At 43.5% G+C, this 19,309-nt stretch overlaps 1 protein-coding gene across 1 annotated transcript; it reads left to right on the top strand.

The window, feature by feature from the left end:
- The first annotated feature begins 1,207 nt into the window (after positions 1–1,207).
- Positions 1,208–15,369, top strand: PRIM1 (DNA primase subunit 1). The gene is made up of 13 exons (XM_080935569.1): positions 1,208–1,357; positions 1,933–2,090; positions 4,130–4,236; positions 4,300–4,373; positions 6,057–6,193; positions 7,512–7,570; positions 8,484–8,605; positions 9,832–9,923; positions 10,022–10,160; positions 11,887–11,956; positions 12,411–12,496; positions 14,536–14,634; positions 15,190–15,369. The coding sequence occupies exons 1-13, from the start codon at positions 1,255–1,257 to the stop codon at positions 15,207–15,209; spliced, it is 1,266 nt and encodes a 421-aa protein (XP_080791695.1). The 5' UTR covers positions 1,208–1,254; the 3' UTR covers positions 15,210–15,369.
- The last annotated feature ends 3,940 nt before the right edge of the window (positions 15,370–19,309 follow it).

Here is a 19,309-nt window from a genome sequence, read left to right as displayed (position 1 = left end):
CAGGTGAGTCTCAAAGCCAGAGATCTGCTGCCTCTGCCTCTCTGGGATTAAAGTCCTGCACTCCCACCACTCAAACTGAGAATTAAGTTCTTATGTGTAATTTTACAAATGGTGCAAAAATGTTCCTCTGTCAGTCTTGCAGAAAACCAAACTGTTCTCCCCAGTGATGGCCTAGTTCAAATAACAAACCCTGAAACAACAGGGCAAAAATAAAGCAATTTATTATTATCCAACAACTTCTATAATTTTATTCATCCCCTGAGATGAAAGAGTTTGCAACCTCATAGGAAGAACAACAATATTAACTGACCAAACCCCCAGAACTCCCAGGGACTAAAGCATCAACCAATGAGCACACATGGAGAGACCCATGGCTCCAGCCGCATAACTAGCAGAGGATGGCTTTGTCTGGCATCAATAGGAGGAGAAGACTTTGGTTCTGTGAAGGCTCATTTCTCCGGTGTAGGGGAACGCCAGGGCGATGCGGTGGGGGTGGGTGGTTGGGAGTGGGAGCATCTTTATGGAAGCAAGGGAAGGGGGAGGCAGGTTGGGAAAGGGGGAAAAGGAAATAACATTTGAAATGTAAATACATAAAATAGCCAAAAAATATTTTTTTTAAAAAAAATGTCTCTCCACTTATAGTTAGATATAGCTTTCTTACATCTCTCATAGATGAACAGCCTCCAGTCAGAACCACTAGAGAGGGCTCTTTTCCTTGAAGCCCCTTCTTCCGCCCCTTTCTATTGTTTATTTTCTATGAAGTTCCCATATTCCTGTGGGTCTTTGTATCTATACCAAAAGTGTAAAATGGCGTTTGACTCACTTGCCACAGAAAACTTAGACTAAATAGCCTTTGGTTTTTCTCACGTGGTCTTCATTTCGAATACTGAATACAGTAACTCTATGACAATTTTTCAAAACCTCTTTATGAGATATTGATATTATCTCTAAAATATTCATCTTTTGCACAGGACTTTTAGGAATCCTATTATTAGTAATCTAAGTCAATATGCTAGCGGTCTCTCCTCCGGGACAATCCTGTTGCTAAATGGATAGGTTTTCCGGCGGAAGAAGCAGGTAGTTTAGATAATCCAGGAGAAGAAGTCGGAATCCGCCGCACCTGCGAGACCTGCGAGTACTACAATTCCCAGCGGTCCCTGCGGCGGCGTGGATCAATGCGCGCGCAACGATGGCGTCCTGTGCTGTTCCCGCCAATTCTCGTGTCTGTCCTGTCCGGGTGTAAGTCCTTACTTCATGGAGCCATTTGATCCCGCGGAGTTGCCGGAGCTACTCAAGCTTTATTACCGAAGGCTCTTTCCCTACGCCCAGTACTATCGCTGGCTCAACTACGGCGGAGGTGATGGAGGCTGGATCGGGATGGGTAGCAGGGCTGGGAGCGGTGTGTGAGGATATTCTGGACGGGATGACCTTATATACGGTATAAAGGCCCTTGGTGCCGACGTGAGTGCTCTCCTGCACTATCTCCATCGTCCCCACCACCTCTAAAGTACAAAAAGACAGGCGGCCGTACGTGTAAATGAAAGAGAAAGAAATGGGCCAACAAGCAGGCACGGAGGAAGAAGGGACCGTCTTCACCAGTGACAGGCATTTCGTCTTTGAAACAGTTACACCTCCTGTTTTTTGATCCCTAGCAAATGTGAAATTGTATACCCTTCAGATTACAGCCTATCTAGAACAGTGTTGGGTCCGGGGTACTCATGAAAAATATTCCCGAGCACCTAGTGACTCATGCCTGTGATCCTTACATTAGGGAGGTTGGGGCAGGTGGCTTTTCATGAGTTCAAGGCCAGCCTAGGCTACATAAGTAAGTTCTAGGGCAACCTAGTGTACACAATAAGAGTCGTTTAAAAGTGTCTTCCCATTAGTTAAGGTGATATAATGCCCTAAACTAAAATTAAAATGATTTTGCAGTGACAAAGAATTACTTCCAACACCGTGAATTTTCATTCACGCTGAAAGATGATATTTACATTCGCTACCAGTCCTTCAATAACCAGGCTGATCTGGAAAAGGAGATGCAGAAAATGAACCCATATAAGATCGATATAGGCGCAGTATATTCTCACAGAGTAAGAAATCTTTTTTTGTTGTATTTTGTTTGCATCGTGTGTGTGTGTGTGTGTGTGTGTGTGTGTGTGCATTTATTTCGTAAGCCAGAGTGAGTTTGTGCCCTCAAGTTTTGAAGGTTTAAGAGTTTATTATAGTTGATGAACCATACCTGTTTTGCAAGTAAATTTTAATCTTGTTTAAACACTCTGCTGACTGAAAATCACTTGGCTTTTAGTACCTTGCCTTCTTACTAGGTTTAGAAAAAAGGTGAGCTTTGGGCTGGGATGAAGCTCAATTGATAGAAATGCTTGCTAGGCATGTGTGAACTGTTGGATTCGTTCCTAAGAACACATAAACCGGGTGTGATATGCATTATCTGTAGTCCTAACATAAAAGAAGCAGGGGCCAGTTTGAAATACATGAGGCTGTGTCTTTAAAAAGAACAATTCTTGCTGGGGTCTTGGTGTTACTCTTGTAATCCTAGAGGCAAAAGGATCTGTGAGTTTAAGTTTGAGGCCAGAGTGAGTACCAGGACAGCCAGGGCTGCCAGAGACGTGAGGGCAGAGAGCACAGCTTTGATTTGGTTGGCTAAAAGCCAAAACTAAAACAAATTTATGTTAAACAACAGTAAGCCTAAGGCCAGGGAGATAATTCTGTTGGTAAAGTGCTTTTGGACCTGAGTTTCGAATACCCATGTAAAAAGCCCTGGAGGCAGGGACAAAAAAAGTCCCTGGAGTTTGCTGGCCAGACAGACTAGCTGAACCAGGGAGAGACCAGAGACCCTGCCTAAGTAAGTAAAGAAAACACCCAGCTGCAACCTACCCAGATACATCTGACATGGCCAAACATGCAGACACACAGTTAAGTATAAAAGATTTTGCTAGATTTCTCAGAAAAGGAGCTGGAATGTATGAGTCATAAAATATGTGTTGTGTGAGTTATGAGACCCTACATTTGATCCCTGTTATGCCAGGTGTGGGGAATCAACACTTTAGTTCTCTTCTTAATGCATGAGATTTGGAAGCTCTTAAGATTTTCTGTGCACCATTATGTTCTGGTAGGTATCGATGGACCCTTACAATACCATGGTCTTCAATTGTGGGGAGGAGCTAAACTTTTTTCTAAATAACCTGTCCTTTTAAATATATATATATATATAATCTTATTTCCGAGGATTTCAATGATAGATCATTAAACTCTCTTTGCGGTCTTAACCCTCTCACAGTCTCACATTTGCACGAACAACCATTTATAATCTTGCTTCCACCAGAAGTTGCCAGAATTGTAGGTGTGTACCAAAGCACTCACCAATGGATGTGATGTTTTACTGAGAAGCGATTTGGCTGAGCCATATTCTTAGGGATTCTCTGAACTAAGCTCTCCTAGATCTTTGTCGGGATAAAACCTCCACTAACATAGAGACCTTTGTTTAGTCACTGATCTATCCCTGGAGCCCAGAACAGTCCAACACATCTGGTCAGATTCCTCTGAAAGGAATCTAGTCCCCTGCCTGGGTTATCAGTGGAAGCCAACAGTGAGGAGAAAGGCCTGAGTCTCTGGATAAAGAGATGGCTCGACAGGAAAAGCCCTTGCTTTGGACATGAGTTCAAACCTCCAGCATCCACATAAAAGCTGGTCATGTCTACCCTTGACTATAACATCAATTCTGGGCAGGACAGAGCAGGAAGGCACTTGGGTTCCATGTTTCAAAACAACAGAGACCCATTAGAGGAGATATTTTTCAATATGTTGAAGGGATCTAAAGTAGGTATATATGTGTGATTTGTATCTACCATAACAAGGAAAGATTTGTAAAATACCCTGTAATAGGGAATTGTTTGCATAGACACATTTACTTATTAGAAACCTGACATAGCTTTGTTATTCACTACACCCTATTTTAAGTCGACAAAATTAAAACTGTCATCAATTCAAATTGCATGAAATCCAAAGTATCTAAAGTGTCACAGGCGGGGTGTTAGGCAGCGCCTTGGCCTCACTGCCGTGTGACTGGACACAGGCAGCTCTTACAGAACCTGATGGCGTTTTGTATTCACAGCCCAGTCAACACAATACAGTGAAGCTGGGAGCTTTCCAGGCTCAGGAGAAAGAACTGGTCTTTGACATCGACATGACAGACTACGACGACGTAAGGAGATGCTGCAGGTAAGCGCCTGCCTTCTGGGGTAGGCGACGTCACCAGCAGTGAGTAATGACGACTGTGTTCAGTTCTGCAGACATATGTTCCAAGTGCTGGACTCTCATGACGATGGCCATGCGCATCATAGACCGGGCATTGAAGGGTATGTGTTAGTGTGTTTTGGGCATGTCTTAGTCAGGGTTTCTATTCCTGCACAGACATCATGACCAAGAAGCAAGTTGGGGAGGAAAGGGTTTATTCAGCTTACATTTCCACATCGCTGTTCATCACCAAAGGAAGTCAGGACTGGAACTCAAGCAGGTCAGGAAGCAGGAGCTGATGCAGAGGCCATGGAGGGATGTCACTTACTGGCTTGCTTCCCCTGGCTTGCTCAGCTTGCTTTCTTATAGAACCCCGGTCTACCAGCCCAGGGATGGCACCACCCACAATGGGCTGGGCCAGGGATGGCTTCACCCACAATGGGCTGGGCCCTCCCCCTTGATCACTAGTTGAGAAAATGCCTGACAGCTGGATCTCATGGAGGCATTTCCTCAAGGGAGGTTCCTTTCTCTGTGATAACTCCAGCTTGTGTCAAGTTGACACAAAACCAGCCAGTACAGGGTGTCAGTGTGTCGTGCGTTTCAGTGTGTTGTATGTGTCTGGGTGTTGCGTGTGCCAGTGTGTTGTATGTGTTAGGGTGTTGTGTGTGTCAGAGTGTTGTATGTGTCCGTGTGTTGGGTGTATCTGTTAGGGTGTTGTATGTGTTATTGCATTATCTCTCAGTCTCTGTATTTCATTATCAGATCTCATACATTTCTAATATTTTCCCCTGAAACATGTTGAGCAAACCAGTGTATCTCCCCATACAGACTGCTGTGGGGCAGCAGTGGGTGCTAGGCACTGTTCTCCATACGAGACTTGAGAAACCTAAAGAACAGTCTTAAACTTGCTGTATTGCCAAGAATGACCTTGAACTCCTGATCTGCCTACCCCTACTCCCTCAAATTACAGGACCTCTGAGCTGGCTCCCAGCCACCCCTAATCTTGCTCTAAGAGAGTCCTGGCCTCTGCAGGCCCCATCATATACACAGGCGTGCACTCACATATGCATAAATATTACTGAAAATAAGTCAAAGAAGAAATAAATTCTTGCTAGGACGATAATGGTTAAGGAAGACCAGTGCTCCAGTCACAGCGAGCGCTCAGGCGTGTGGTAAGCTGTGGTTGAGTCGGCATGAGGAAAATGAGAAACTGGCTGTGTGAACATGAACGCCTGAGTTTGGCTCAGTGGCACATGCGACAGGATTCCAGAGGCTTTCCCAGCCAACCTGTCTTTGCTGAATCAGTGAGACCTCAGAAGATAAGGTGGACGGCAACAGAGTCTCTGAGCTCTCACATACATGCACAGGCATGCCTGCCCCTATGTCACAACCACAAATTAAAAAGTAAAATGTGAGAAAGCCCGGTCTGGTGGTGAATATGTGTAATTTTGAGGGTGGAGGTAGGATCAGGAGTTCAAGGTCATCCTTGCTAATATAGCAAGTCTAAGGCCGGGCTGGGTGGGTTGTCTGGACGGTGGCAGTGCATGTTTTAATTTCTTCACTCGGGATGCAGAGGCAGGCTGACAGATGGAACTCTATAGACAGCCAGGGTTACACAAAGAAACCCTGTCTCAAAAGAACAAACAAAAGGCCATCCCGGGTAATGGAAGACCTGTCTCAAAATACATCACCAGTACTCACCCTTCCAGGGAGGGAGTGGGGGTGGAAGAAAAGAGTGCTCAGTGGGCAAGCAAAAACTAGGTTATAGAATTGCCTTAAAACCTGTTGTTTCTGCCCCTCCTCAGAGGACTTTGGATTTAAGCACCGCCTCTGGGTGTATTCAGGAAGGAGAGGTGTGCATTGTTGGGTTTGTGATGAGTCCGTTCGGAAGCTGTCCTCTGCTGTACGCTCCGGGATTGTGGAGTACTTGAGTCTTGTAAAGGTAATGGTGTCTTAATTAACAGTCTCCATGTCTTTCTCTAGTAGATATTACTCAGAACTTTCTCTTTTTTTTTTTTTAATTTTAATTTTTATTTATATAAGTACACTGTAGCTGTCTTCAGACACACCAGAAGAGGGCACCAGATCTCATTACAGATGGTTGTGAGCCACCATGTGATTACTGGGAATTGAACTCAGGACCTCTGGAAGAGCAGCCAGTGCTCTTAACCACTGAGCCATCTCTCCAGCCCCCTAGAACTTTTAATAACACAGAAAAAAACATATTTTTATAGCATTTATATCCTAGAGTAAGTGAATTTAGCAATGACCATTTATAGCCACAATAGTTACTTTTAAAAGATACACGCACATGCACACAGCTCAGATCACATTGCAGGAGAGAGAACAGGAAGAGCCAGAGGATGGGAAGATGTCTGCTGGACACCAGATAGTCTGTACACAAGTGTGTTCACTGTACCTGTGGTTATCAGCATAAGTCCTTCATGTGGGGCTCCTGAGGGAGGGTGTCATTCTCTTCACCTCTCACCCACACTGGGGCAAGAAACTTCAGTTAAACTCAGTGAGTCTCACACACAAATGAGCAGAGAATGGGAAGAAGAGTTTTAATAAAGGAGGGTAGGGGTGACCGGAATGGGGGGATTTATATATATATATGTATGTATGTATATATATGTGTGTGTGTATATATATATATATATATATATATATATATATATATATAATGAAGTATCTATATATCAAGTATATATAGAATATGTGTGGCCTCTCATGCCCATAATTCTAGCCCTTGAGATCTGAAAGGAAGTTGGCTGTGAGGTTCAGGTCAGCATGGGCGTAGAATGAGGCCTTGCCTCCAACATCAGCAACAACAAAAAGTTATTAGATGTTTTGTTGCTAAGTATCCTTTGCAGTGAAAGGAATTTTATCCAAGGAAGTTGGAGGTGTTGATATCCTGGGCTGGAGAGAAGGCTCGGTGGTTGAAAGCACTCTCCACTCTTCCAGTACCCGGACCTGACCCTGGACCTGACCTGATCTATGGCCTTTGTAGCTACACTTTTGTCAAGCACTTACATGTCCTCAAGCTGACACATACACAAAAGATAAAATATTTTTAAGAAAATAAAGAAGCATCTAAGCTTCTGTACTTCAGAATTTATCCACTGTCTTTGGTTTGTTTTGTTTTTTTTTTTTTCTTATATAGCTTTAAAGGGAATAATAGAACCTATTATAGCTGTTTTTAAATAATTAACTTACACTTTATAATATGCTTAGTTCTTTTCTGGTGGTTTATTTTTCAGGGTGGTCAAGACGTTAAAAAGAAGGTTCACCTAAATGAGAAAATTCACCCTTTTGTCAGGTCTGTTTGGCAAGACCCCCTGCGGGCCTCTGGTTTGCCTCCTGTGCTTGTTAGAGCCTCTTGCTGCCGATTTTCACCAGAGTAGTGTGTCCAGTAACAGCTGCAGCCGACAGCCTCCACCTTTCAGTAGCCCTCTCCCCATGTGCTTCTTCCTGTCCTTTTCAGTGACCCTCAGGACTTCAAGAGAAGTGGGTTTTAGAGAACTGTATGGCTCGCTCGACCTCACATGAGCCATTGTCAACATGGATCCCCACCTACTTCATTTTAAGCACCCCTGCTGTTTCTACCCAATAAACACTGGAGGCACCACCCCTGTGGATGATGTGGGGTCCCTGTGTGTCCCCCAAAACAAGCGACACAAGATGAAGCACATTTGCAGACTGGGGAGAAGTGGGTACAGTTCAAGGCAGGGTTTCTCTGCAGCCCTGGCTCTCCTGGAACTCTTCCTGGATTTCTACCACTGTTGTATATCCTGTGATGTTAGTAACATTATAGATTACAGGATTTAAGAAGTAATCATTTAGGCCAGGCATGGTGTAGCACACACCTGGCCTAAATGATTTTTTATTATTTAATCACAATACCAGGGGGGCGGAGGCAGTCAGATCTCTCCAGAAGCCAGCCTGGTCTACATAGTGAGATCCAAGCCATCCAGAGTCACAAAGTGAGACCCTGTCTCAAAAAAAAATTTTTGTTTAAGAACCAAATATTTCCCTACTTATCCTGTGACAGGTACATGCTAGGCTACTTCTGTTTTAAGTGTCTAGTTTTAACTTAATTAACTAACAGAAAGGTCTCATCCCATTTATCTAGTTCTAGAAATTCAGGAAAAATAAACAGTGACCTCACCAAGTAGGAGAATGCCTATGTACCCTGTGTCTTGCTAATACTGTTGTTACTATCATTCCTACAGAAAATCTATAAACATAATCAGAAAGTACTTTGAAGAATATGCCTTAGTTGACCAAGATATTCTTGAAAATAAAGAAAACTGGGATAAGATTTTAGCTCTTGTTCCTGAGAATATCCTTTCCTGTGGTTACTGTGTAAATTAGTTGTGTTGGTCTGTGGCATATAGACGTGTACATTTACATAGGCTCTGTGACATTACAGGCGTCTGCATTTATATAGGCTCTGACATTATACATGTGTGCTACTTACATAGTCTTTGTGGTATACATGTATCCTGCCTGCATAGTCTCTCTGACACACACGTGTCCTGCCTGCATAGTCTCTAACACACATGTGTCCTGCCTGCATAGTCTCTGACACACGTGTCCTGCCTGCATAGTCTCTGACACATGTGTCCTGCCTGCATAGTCTCTGATACACATGTGTCTTGCCTGCATAGTCTCTGTGACATACATGTATCCTGCCTGCATAGTCTCTGACACACATGTATCCTGCCTGCATAGTCTCTGTGACATACATGTATCCTGCCTGCATAGTCTCTGACACACACATGTCCTGCCTGCATAGTCTCTGTGACATACACACGTGTCCTGCCTGCATAGTCTCTGTGACATACACGTGTCCTGCCTGCATAGTCTCTGACACACACATGTCCTGCCTACATAGTCTCTGTGACATACACACGTGTCCTGCCTGCATAGTCTCTGACACACGTGTCCTGCCTGCATAGTCTCTGTGACACACACACATGTCCTGCCTGCATAGTCTCTGACACACACGTGTCCTGCCTGCATAGTCTCTGACACACACGTGTCCTGCCTGCATAGTCTCTGACACACACGTGTCCTGCCTGCATAGTCTCTGACACACACGTGTCCTGCCTGCATAGTCTCTGACACACACGTGTCCTGCCTGCATAGTCTCTGTGACACACATGTGTCTTGCCTGCATAGTCTCTCATGTTTCTAGAGGTTTAACCTTTTGTTTTATGCTGTTATCTCTTGCACTTCTACATTTTTGTGTCACTGGGCTGTAAGAAATGGGACCATTTTATAAAATAGTTTCCTCATTTTATAAGTTGTTCCTTGAATTAGTGGTTAAAGAATGGGGAATCATTTCATCCAGGTATGAGGTCATAAATACCTTCTAATTATGTCGGCATTCTTTCTGCTAGATCTCTACTATAGTTGTACAAAGGATTTTTAATGTGGTAAGTGCTGACCACTTGGGTTTTAGGAGTCGTTAATAGTGTCCAAATATGTGAAGCTTCAACATTCTTGTAATAATATATAGTAAAGACTTATTCATTGAGGTGTCCCAAGTGAACATGCTCCTTAATGAACCATCACCAATTCATGATGAGCTTCAAAGAGGGTTTCAGAAGTGTCACAGTTCACCTCAGCGCTGGGAATACCTGAAGAAAGTGGCCAACGCACCTCAGGTAAACACCACTGGGATCCATATTTATCAATATCAACACAGTTCCTAATTGAATTATGACTGTCCTTCTGATCCTCACGGTGGCCTCACGTCTTTTAGAACATCAAGAATGAGAAGTGTGGCCCCTGGCTGGAGTGGGAGGTTATGCTCCAGTACTGTTTCCCACGCCTGGATATCAACGTCAGCAAAGGAGTTAATCATTTACTGAAGAGCCCTTTTAGTGTCCACCCTAAGACAGGTACAGTGCAAAGAAAGCGAGGAAGGCTAGAGGAAAAGACAAGGTCTCACAGGGTAGCCCTGGCTGGCATGGGACTCACTGTGTAGATCAAGCCTGTCTCTGCCTCTGAGTGCTGGGCTTAAAGGCATACGCCACCATGGCTGGCTCGTTACGTGTTCTCAAGGATGTCATTAGTTGTGAATACATGTGTCTGTGAGGTGAGAGGTTGGAGAGTTGACTCATTGGCTACTCTCTACCCACATTCCCTTTGTCCTTTGTGGGAGATACCAGGAGAACTGCTACTATATAAAGGTCTTAAGGTTACAGGGCATGTAGCTTACTTTGTACCATGCTCGCCTGGCAACCATAAACTGATGGCACAGACCTATAATCCCACTAATTAGGAAGAGGATCAGAAGTTTAAAGTCATCATCAGCAATGTGAAACTCAAGGCCAGCCTAGGCTATCTGAGAGCCTTGTCTCAGAAAAAAAAGGAAATCCAAACTGAAGCCTAGAACAAAGATTTTACACATTTGTGATCCCAGCCCTCAGGAGGTAGGAGGCAGGTCAGAGTCATCCTTGGCTGCCAGGGGGTTCCATAGTGGGACCCCATTTCCAAAGGAACCGTTGTGTCAACAGCACCTAGATACGCATCTCATGTATTTCCTCAGGTGGAGATTTAAAAGATGATGCTACCAAAGGTCATGGGTCACTAACAGCATCACCTTTAGAGAGATAACATGTATTTCATTTCATTACCAAGCAGACATCTCAGTCTGTTTTTATACAAACTAGGCTGCTTGTCCTATGGGCACATGACCTTGTGTTTCCAAAATATTTTATAAAGATGTACACGGTGGGGCTGCTGAGGTGGCTCAGTGGGTAAAAGGCACTTGCCACATGTACTGCTCCTCCAGAGGACCTGAGTTCGAATCCTAACACCCACACCATCCAGCTCACAGCTGCCTATAAACCCAGCCCCAGGGAAATCCGATGGCCCTAAGGAAATCCGATGGCCCTAGTCTCTACAGGTGCCTGCACTGCTGTTCATAAAAGATTCGCATTAAACTTCATGTGCATTGTGGTCAGGTGTATCGATGCCAACATCTAGTCTCAGGACTCAGGAAGGTCATAAGTTCAAGACCAGATCAGGCTACATAGTAAGACCTTAGTTTCATGCATGTAATCCATCCCAGTACTCAGACAGACAGGAAGATGGTTGCAAATTCAAAGCCAGCCTTTTCTGCATAGCAATTTTTCAAGAATGACTAGGGCTGTATAATGGGACCCCATCTCCAAAAACTGTATTTAAAACCCTGTATAATAGCAAAGTTGTTTTTTTTTTGTTGTTGTTTTGTTTTGTTTTTAATTTATTTAATGTTTATGAGTACACTGTCACTGTTTTCAAACACACCAGAAGAGGGCATGAGATCCCATTACAGATGGTTGTGAGCCACCATGTGGTTGCTGGAAATTGAACTCAGGATCTCTGGAAGAGTAGTTGGTACTCTTAACTGCTGAGCTACCTCTCCACCCAATAGCAAAGATTTTGAAAAAAAGATTTGCCGTGTGTGTGTGTGTGTGTGTGTGTGTGTGTGTGTGTGTGTGTGTGTGTGTGTGATACTAAGGATTGAACTAGGACCTAAAGTATACAAGTGATTAAACTATCCTTGTAAAATTTTAACCAGAAATAATTCAGAGACACAACAACCAACAACTGTGCATTCATTACTTCTGCTTCTTACAGGTCGCATCTCTGTGCCTATCGATTTTCAGAAAGTGGATCAGTTTGATCCATTCACTGTTCCAACTATAAGGTATGTTCCCAATCGGTGATCATTCCTTATTTGTGACGTTTTTTGAATTTTAGATAGATTATACTTGATCCCTAGACAGAGAAGGAATGGCATGCCATGGTCCAGAGGCAGGAGGATCCCAAGCTCTAGGTTGGGGAGCGAGGGCGAAGCTCAGTTGCGTGGAGTATATCATAGTAGGTGCTGTGGTATACACCTGTAATCTCGGGCCTCAGGATTCAAGGCAGCCCTTGATTGTGACAGGTTTGAGGCCACCCTGGAATACATGAGGCCATATTGAGCTGGCAGGTTGATTGTTCAGTGCCAGGGCCTTTTACATGTGCAGACAGTCTCTACCGCTGAGCTGCACCTCAGGAGCATGGTTTTCACAGAAGATTTTGAGCTTCTAGTGCTGGTATGCCACTAGTGGTGTGGGACCGAGAACCAACCCAAGGGTCTCCTGCTGTGGTGCTTGCAGTGATATCTGCCGGGAGCTGGACGTGGTTTCCACCAATGAGAAGGAAAAGGAGGAGAATGAGGCTGACAGCAGACACAGAGTGAGAGGTGAGCGACTGTACTGAGGCTTCCTCATAGCCTGCACTCCTGAAGGCATCCCTCCTCAGAAGCAGGCCACCCTGGGCCGCTGTCGATCCTGAAACCAGCTCCATGGTAAATTCTGTTGTGGAGTGCTTTCTCTAGTTAGCTATATTCCCAAGCACTTCATTTTCTGGTTTTAGAGTTGTTTTAAAAGGGATATTTGGGGCTGGAGAGATGGCCCAGTGGTTAAGAGCACTGGCTGTTCTTCCCAAAGGACCCAGTTCAATTCCCAGTACCCACATGGCCCCTCAACCGTCCATAACTCCAACCCTAGGGGATCTGACATCCTCACAAAGACATGCATGCAAGCAAAATATCATGTGCCAAAAGTAAATACAACTTAAAAAAAAAAAGTTAAATGGGATATTTTTCCAAATTTCTTTCTCTGAGATTACATTATTGGTTTATATAAAGGCTGATTTTGTATCCTGCAAGTTTTCTAGGATATTCTACAGAGTCTTTAAAGAATCATGTCATCTGTAAATACAGAGTGTGACTTGTCTTCCTTCTGTTTTTATCCCTCTTAGGTCTATCTGTTTTGTAACTGCTAGAGCTAAGATTTTAAGCACTATATCAAAAAGAGTAGGGGGGTGCTGGAGAGAATTCTCAGCAGTTAAGAGAGCATGCCACTCTTGCAGAGGACCCAGGTTGGATTTCCAGCCCCCACATTGTAAGAGCTGGTTGTAACTCAAGTCCAAGGGGTATCCAGTACCCTTTTCTGGCTCCCATAGGCACTGCATGCATTTGGCACAGAGACACACATTCAGGCATACACTCATTTACATGAAATAAAGAGTCTAAAAAGACATAAAAGAAGTAAGAGGGTAAGAGGGAAGGTGGGCATTCTTGTCTTGTTCTTGATGTGTAGAGGAAATGTTCTTGGTCTGTCTCCATTTTACATAATATTGTCTATAGGTTTGTTGTATATAACCTTTATCATTGAGATCTGTTCCAACTATAAAGTCTCCAGAACTTTGATCATGAGGCATATCGAATTTTGTCAAATGCCTTTTCAACATCAATTAAAACACTGCGGTTCTGTCTTAAGTTTATATAATGTATTACATTTATTGATGTCATATGCTGAACCAAACTTGCCTCTGGCACGAAGCCTGCTTGTTCATAGTGCATAGTCTTGTTGTGTTCCTAATTCAGTTTTCATGTATTCTGTTGAGAATTTTCACATTTATGCTCATCAAAGAAATTGGTCTGTAGTTTGTGTTTCGCGGGGGTGTCTTTGTGTCTACCTGGTTTTGCCACAGGATAATATTGCCTTCATGGAATGAATCTGGTGGTGTTTCTTTTTTTCTGTTTATGGAACAAACTTCCTAAAAATTGTTATAAGATAGCCCTTGAAAGTTGGATAGGGGGCTAGAGAGATGGCTCAGTGGTTAAGAGCACTGGCTGCTCTTCCAGAGGTCCTGAGTTCAATTCCCAGCAACCACATGGTGGCTCACAACCATCTGTAATGAGATTCGATGCCCTCTTCTGGTGTGACTGACGACAGCTACAGTGGACTCACATACATAGAGTAAATAAATCTTTTTTTAAAAGGTTGGATAGGTCAAGCAGGGTGGCACATGCCTTTAATCCTAGAAATAGGAGGGTGTCTGGGAGATGAGGCCAGCCTGGTCTACAGAGCGAGTTCAGGACAGTCAGAACTATACAGAGAAACCCTGTCTCAAAAAACTAGGGGAGAGTGGGATATCAGTGACTCTGTCCAGCTTCTATTTGTGGTGTGTCTATTTAAAGTTACTTATATCTCCTGAACCTAATTTTATTATGTGATGTGCATTTAGAGATCCTTCTATTTCTTCTGAATATAAGTTTTCATAGTAATCACTACCAAGTCTCAGTATTTCTGTGTCATGTGTTGGACTAACACCTTCTGTTCTGTTCAATACATTTATGTCCCCTATTGGGTTGACTAAAAGTTTGTCAGTCTAACTTCTCCAAAGAACTAACTGGTTGTTCTAAAATATCCGTGTTCTGCCAACATGACTTAGATTATAAGAAGACCAGTCTAGCACCGTATGTGAAAGTATTTGAACAGTTTCTTGAAAACCTGGATAAATCCCGAAAAGGGGAACTTCTCAAGAAGAGCGGTAAGATGAGCTTCCCCTTGTCTCTGTAAAACTAATCTCTGAATAATCTAGTTTAAAAAATTGACTCATTTATTGTAACCTTAGTTGGGTAATTTTTGTTGTTTTACATTTATTTAGCTCTCTTCCTCTCTCTCTCTCTCTCTCTCTCTCTCTCTCTCTCTCTCTCTCTCTCTCTCTCTTTCTGTGTGTGTGGGGGTGTTCGTGTGTACATTTGCCACAGAATGTGTGTGGAAGTCAGAAGACAACTTGTGGTGGCTAGTTTTCTCCTTCCACCCATGTAGGTCCTGGGCTTAACCTCCGGTTTCAAGGCTTGGCAGCAAGCACCCCCACCACTGATCAGTCTTGCCGGCCAGTCCTCTGCATTCTTATTCTGTCCTGCATCAACCTATAATTTGGGCTTCAACAAGTGTGAAAACAAGTCTTTACATGTGGTGTAAATTAGTAAAAGCTTGAAACAAAACAGAATAAGGAAATAAATGGTTTTATTTTCCTTTACTAATTCTTTCACTTAAACTATATTTTTATTTTAAAGTTTTGTTTTCTATTTTATTTTAGATTTACAAAAAGATTTCTGAAGAAAGCAACTCCATCAGACCAATGTGAGTGTCTTCTGCCTTCAGCCATGCAGCATTTAATAAATACAGTAGAATCATCGATGGGCCTTAATCCTTAAAGCAGAACTTTCTTTCGAGAAATAATTTATGTCAAAGACACCTGGTTTCTGAGACCAGAGAGGGTGGCAAGGGCCCTGAAAGAAACAATAAATCAAGGAACAAGTGAACTGCAGAAGTCTGTTGAGTGATTATTTGAAAGACAATCCTCGGGCTTCTGATGTACTCTGTCCTACCCAGTACTCTATAGAGGCAGGGGTGAACAGGAGTATGCCCAGAATGTCCATTTTAGTCCTCTGGATTCCTTATATAAATGAGGCCTTGTCCTTCAGCCACGAAAGTTACTCGTGGCTCACACCTGTGATCCCAGCACTCAGAAGTCTGAGGCAGAAAGATTGCCATAAATTCAACGCCAGACTGAGCTAAACCACAACCCATTTATTTATATTAGTCCTGGTTCTTTAAAGCCACAGCTAGCTATCACACCACTGCTCAGCTTGGTCTGGCTTGGGTTTTTTTTTTTTTTTTTTTTTTTTTTTTTACTGTTTTATCTACTTGTTTTGAGAGATGGAGTCAACTCTAGACCAAGCTGTGCATATAATAAATCTCTTCCTAGGTTAGACTTAAAACAGTTAGAAATAGTCCATGAGCCCAAGTAGCCTCAACACTGACCTGGTTGGAAGAACCAGCATCTATTCCTCTGTTAAATTCAACTGCTAAGTCCATGGTTGGTTCAAGAAAAGAAACTGGTGGTGGTGAATGTCTTTAATCCCAGCACTCAGGAGGCAGAGGCAATGGGATCTTTGTGACTTGGAGGCCAGTCTGGTCTACGTAGTGAGTTCTAGGACAGCCAGAGCTATACAGAGAAACGCTGTTGAGGAGGAGGAGGAAAGAGTCAAGAAACTTGAGTGTGAGGAAGCTGCACTCAAGCACCACTCCCCTTCCCTCAATTTCAAAAGAACTGAGTCTTCCAAATTAGTTACTCATGAATAGAAGTAGCTGGACCTCCAACTCTCCATCCTCCTCAGCTCCCTAAGTAGATGTGACTACAGATGGGCCACAGAGCCTGGTTTAGCTACTTTTAATAGTAATGAACACTAAGTAGTGGGCACATATTACCTGCTTCTTATACATCTTCCTAGCGGTATGCCCATTTTACAGATGAAGGCAAAAATGGGCTAAACAGCCTAAATGATCTACATGAGAGTCAAAGAAGATTGCAAAATGGTTTTTGTGGGAATGGTGGGTTGGTCTTATTTAGCCCAGGATGGTCTCAAACTTTAATGTAGCCAAGGATAATCTTACCCTGAACCCATGACCTCCACATGCCAAGTGCTGAACAACAAAACAGAGTTATAGTCCCAGCCTCACATCTGTTCCTAGTCACTCACAGTCTCTCCCATATGAGGGAGATTTCAGAATTCCTCAGTCCTTGTAAAGTCTGTCTCAGTCCTTAACTCCTCAGCTGAGGCTCCTTCCTCTGGTAACTCCAGTTTGTATCAAGTTGACACACAAAACCAGCCAGTACAGTTGACCCGTGTGTGTCAACTTGACACAAAATCATCACTATTAAGCCTCAACCCTCACTTTCTTATTCATCCCCAAGATCTACATAACCTTATGAGTCCCGGTCTTTACAAATTTCTACCTATTAAAATTTCAATTTTTTAAAATTCAAAGTCGTTTTTTCAATTCAAAGTCTCTTAACTGTGGGCTCCATGAAAATACTTTCTTCAAGAGGGAAAGATATCAAGGCACAGTCACAATCAAAAGCAAAATCAAATTCTAACTGTACAATGTCTGGGACCCACTTACAATCTCCTGGGCTCCTCCAAAGTCTTGGGTCACTTCTCCAGCTCTGCCCTTTGTAGCACACATCTTGTCTTCTAGGCTCCAGCTGCCTGCTGCTGCTGCTCTTAGTGGTCATCCCATAATACTGGCATCTCCAACTGCAACTAGGCTTCACCAATAGACTCTCTTCATGGTGCCAAGCCTCAACTCCTTCTGATGACTCCTTCAGTCCTGGGCCATCAATTGCAACTGAGGCTGCACCTTCACCAATGGCCTTCCATGGTCTCTCAAAGAGCCAAGTCTCAGCTGCTCATCATAACCCCTTCATGCCTTCAAAACCAGCACCACCTGGATGATTCTTACACATTACCAAGTCCAGCCACAGCACAAGGTACAACCTTGGCTGTCTCTGGAACAGACTATTTGTGCTCTCAGAAAACACTTCCCAGAAGAGTTCACCTCAATGATGCTGGTCTCTTAATCACCACTAATTTCTTAGCTCCAGCTAACCAGCATCAATAGTCCCAGAAATGCAACGGTTTTGCTTTAGTAGTTCTAGTATCTTGTTAATCGTGGCTGATTCTTCAGCTCCAGCTAACTAAAAACCACAGAATCATCACAATCAAACCAGCCCTGATAAGAGTCTTTAATCTTCTCTCTGAAATTTCACAAGCCAAGCCTCCCCCATCTTCTGCATTGTTCTCAACATTATCTTCCAAGCTCCTAAAGAACATCCCACAGAGCTCTTAACATCCCAGTAGCTTTACTTGCTTAAAGTTTCAAAGTTCTTCTACAGTCCTCCCCAAAACATGGTCAGGTTATTACAGGAATATCCCACTTCTGGGACCAATTTGTCTTAGGGTTTCTATTCCTGCATAAAACATAACTAAGAACCAAGTTGGGGAGGAAATGGTTCATTCAGCTTACACTTCCACATTGCTGTTTATCACCAAAGGAAGTCAGGACTGGAACTCAAGCAGGTCAGGAAGCAGGAGCTGATGCAGAGGCCATGGAGGGATGTTGCTTACTGGCTTCCTTCCCCTGGCTTGCTCAGCCTGCTTTCTTATAGAACCCAGGTCTACCAGCCCAGGGATGGCACCACCCACAATGGACTGAGCACTCCTCCCTTGATCACTAGTTGAGAAAATGCCTTACAGCTGGATCTCATGGAGTCATTTCCCTAGCTGAGGCTCCTTTCTCTGTGATAACACCAGCTTGTGTCAAGTTGACACAAAACAGCCGGCACAGACTGCTACCCCAATTAACCCTGATTTCCTTGTCCTAATTCTCATTTGTTATACTCAGAGTCTCAAAACAGTTTTTCTTTTATTTCTGCTTTATAAGTATAACTGTAGTGTTGCCTACAGATATGTCTGTGAACCCTGTGTATTTATTGGTCCCAGAGCTTGGAATTCCCTTGGAGTTGTAGTTACAAACAGAAGAGCTGTAGACTCTAGGACTCAAACCCTTGCCTTCTGAAACAGTAGCTAGTGCTCTTAACTGCTAAGCCTTATCTTCAGCCCAGATTTGGTTTTACACCAGGGACATGGCTGAGATACCTAATTAACATAGCAAAGTAGACCAGGCCCCCAGTCTCTTCCAGCATCCTTTAGTCTGCACCTGTCACAGGGTCTGGCTGACCCACTGTCCTCTACTTTGAATTCTCTAGCTCAAGGGCAAGGCTATCCTTTCCCCCCTTCCCACAGAGACTCTTCCCTGAATAATCCAGACATTTTGATTACCCACCCTTTTTGTACCTTTGGGTTCCAGGCTGCTACTACCCCTGGTTCCCTTCTCTCCCTCTCCTTTTTCCTCCCCCTACATGGGTGGGCTCAGTCTGGTCATGTCCTCTGGACTGTGGGTCCCTCTGTCTCAGGCTATGCTCTCCCACAGATCTATAATAAACCTTATCCTCCTCCATACCCAGGGACAGGCATATCCTTTCTCTTTTTATTTCTTTTTCATTCTTTGTTTATGTGCCCTTGATGTGTGTGTACTCTGTGGAAGCTGTTCTCTTCCACCTTTCCATGGGCTTCAAGGATGCACAGTCAGCAGACCTGTACAAGTGCCTAAACTGGCTGAACCAGCTGACCAGCCCAATCAAGGCTTAAAGCACCTTTCAGATGTTTAACTTTCTTAATGCTCCCAAGAAAGCACAGCCAACCTTGTTAAATGTTGTTAGCCAGATACGATGATGTCCAGCTGTAATCTCAACACCTTTGAAGACTACAAGAAGTTTGAGAATAGCCTGGATTAATAGTTTTCTTTAAAAC

Source organism: Micromys minutus (assembly GCF_963924665.1).
Source record: "Micromys minutus genome assembly, chromosome: 22".
Classification (NCBI taxonomy): Eukaryota; Metazoa; Chordata; class Mammalia; order Rodentia; family Muridae; genus Micromys; species Micromys minutus.
Note: the sequence above shows the minus strand (reverse complement) of the source record. Positions and strands in the feature narration are given on the sequence as shown.

Coding starts and splice junctions, on each gene's coding strand:
- PRIM1 (XM_080935569.1), top strand. CDS start 1,255: ATGGAGCCATTTGATCCCGCGGAGTTGCCGGAGCTACTCAAGCTTTAT. Junction 1,358..1,932: donor CTGGCTCAACTACGGCGGAG/GTGATGGAGGCT, acceptor ATGATTTTGCAG/TGACAAAGAATTACTTCCAA. Junction 14,635..15,189: donor GGAACTTCTCAAGAAGAGCG/GTAAGATGAGCT, acceptor ATTTTATTTTAG/ATTTACAAAAAGATTTCTGA.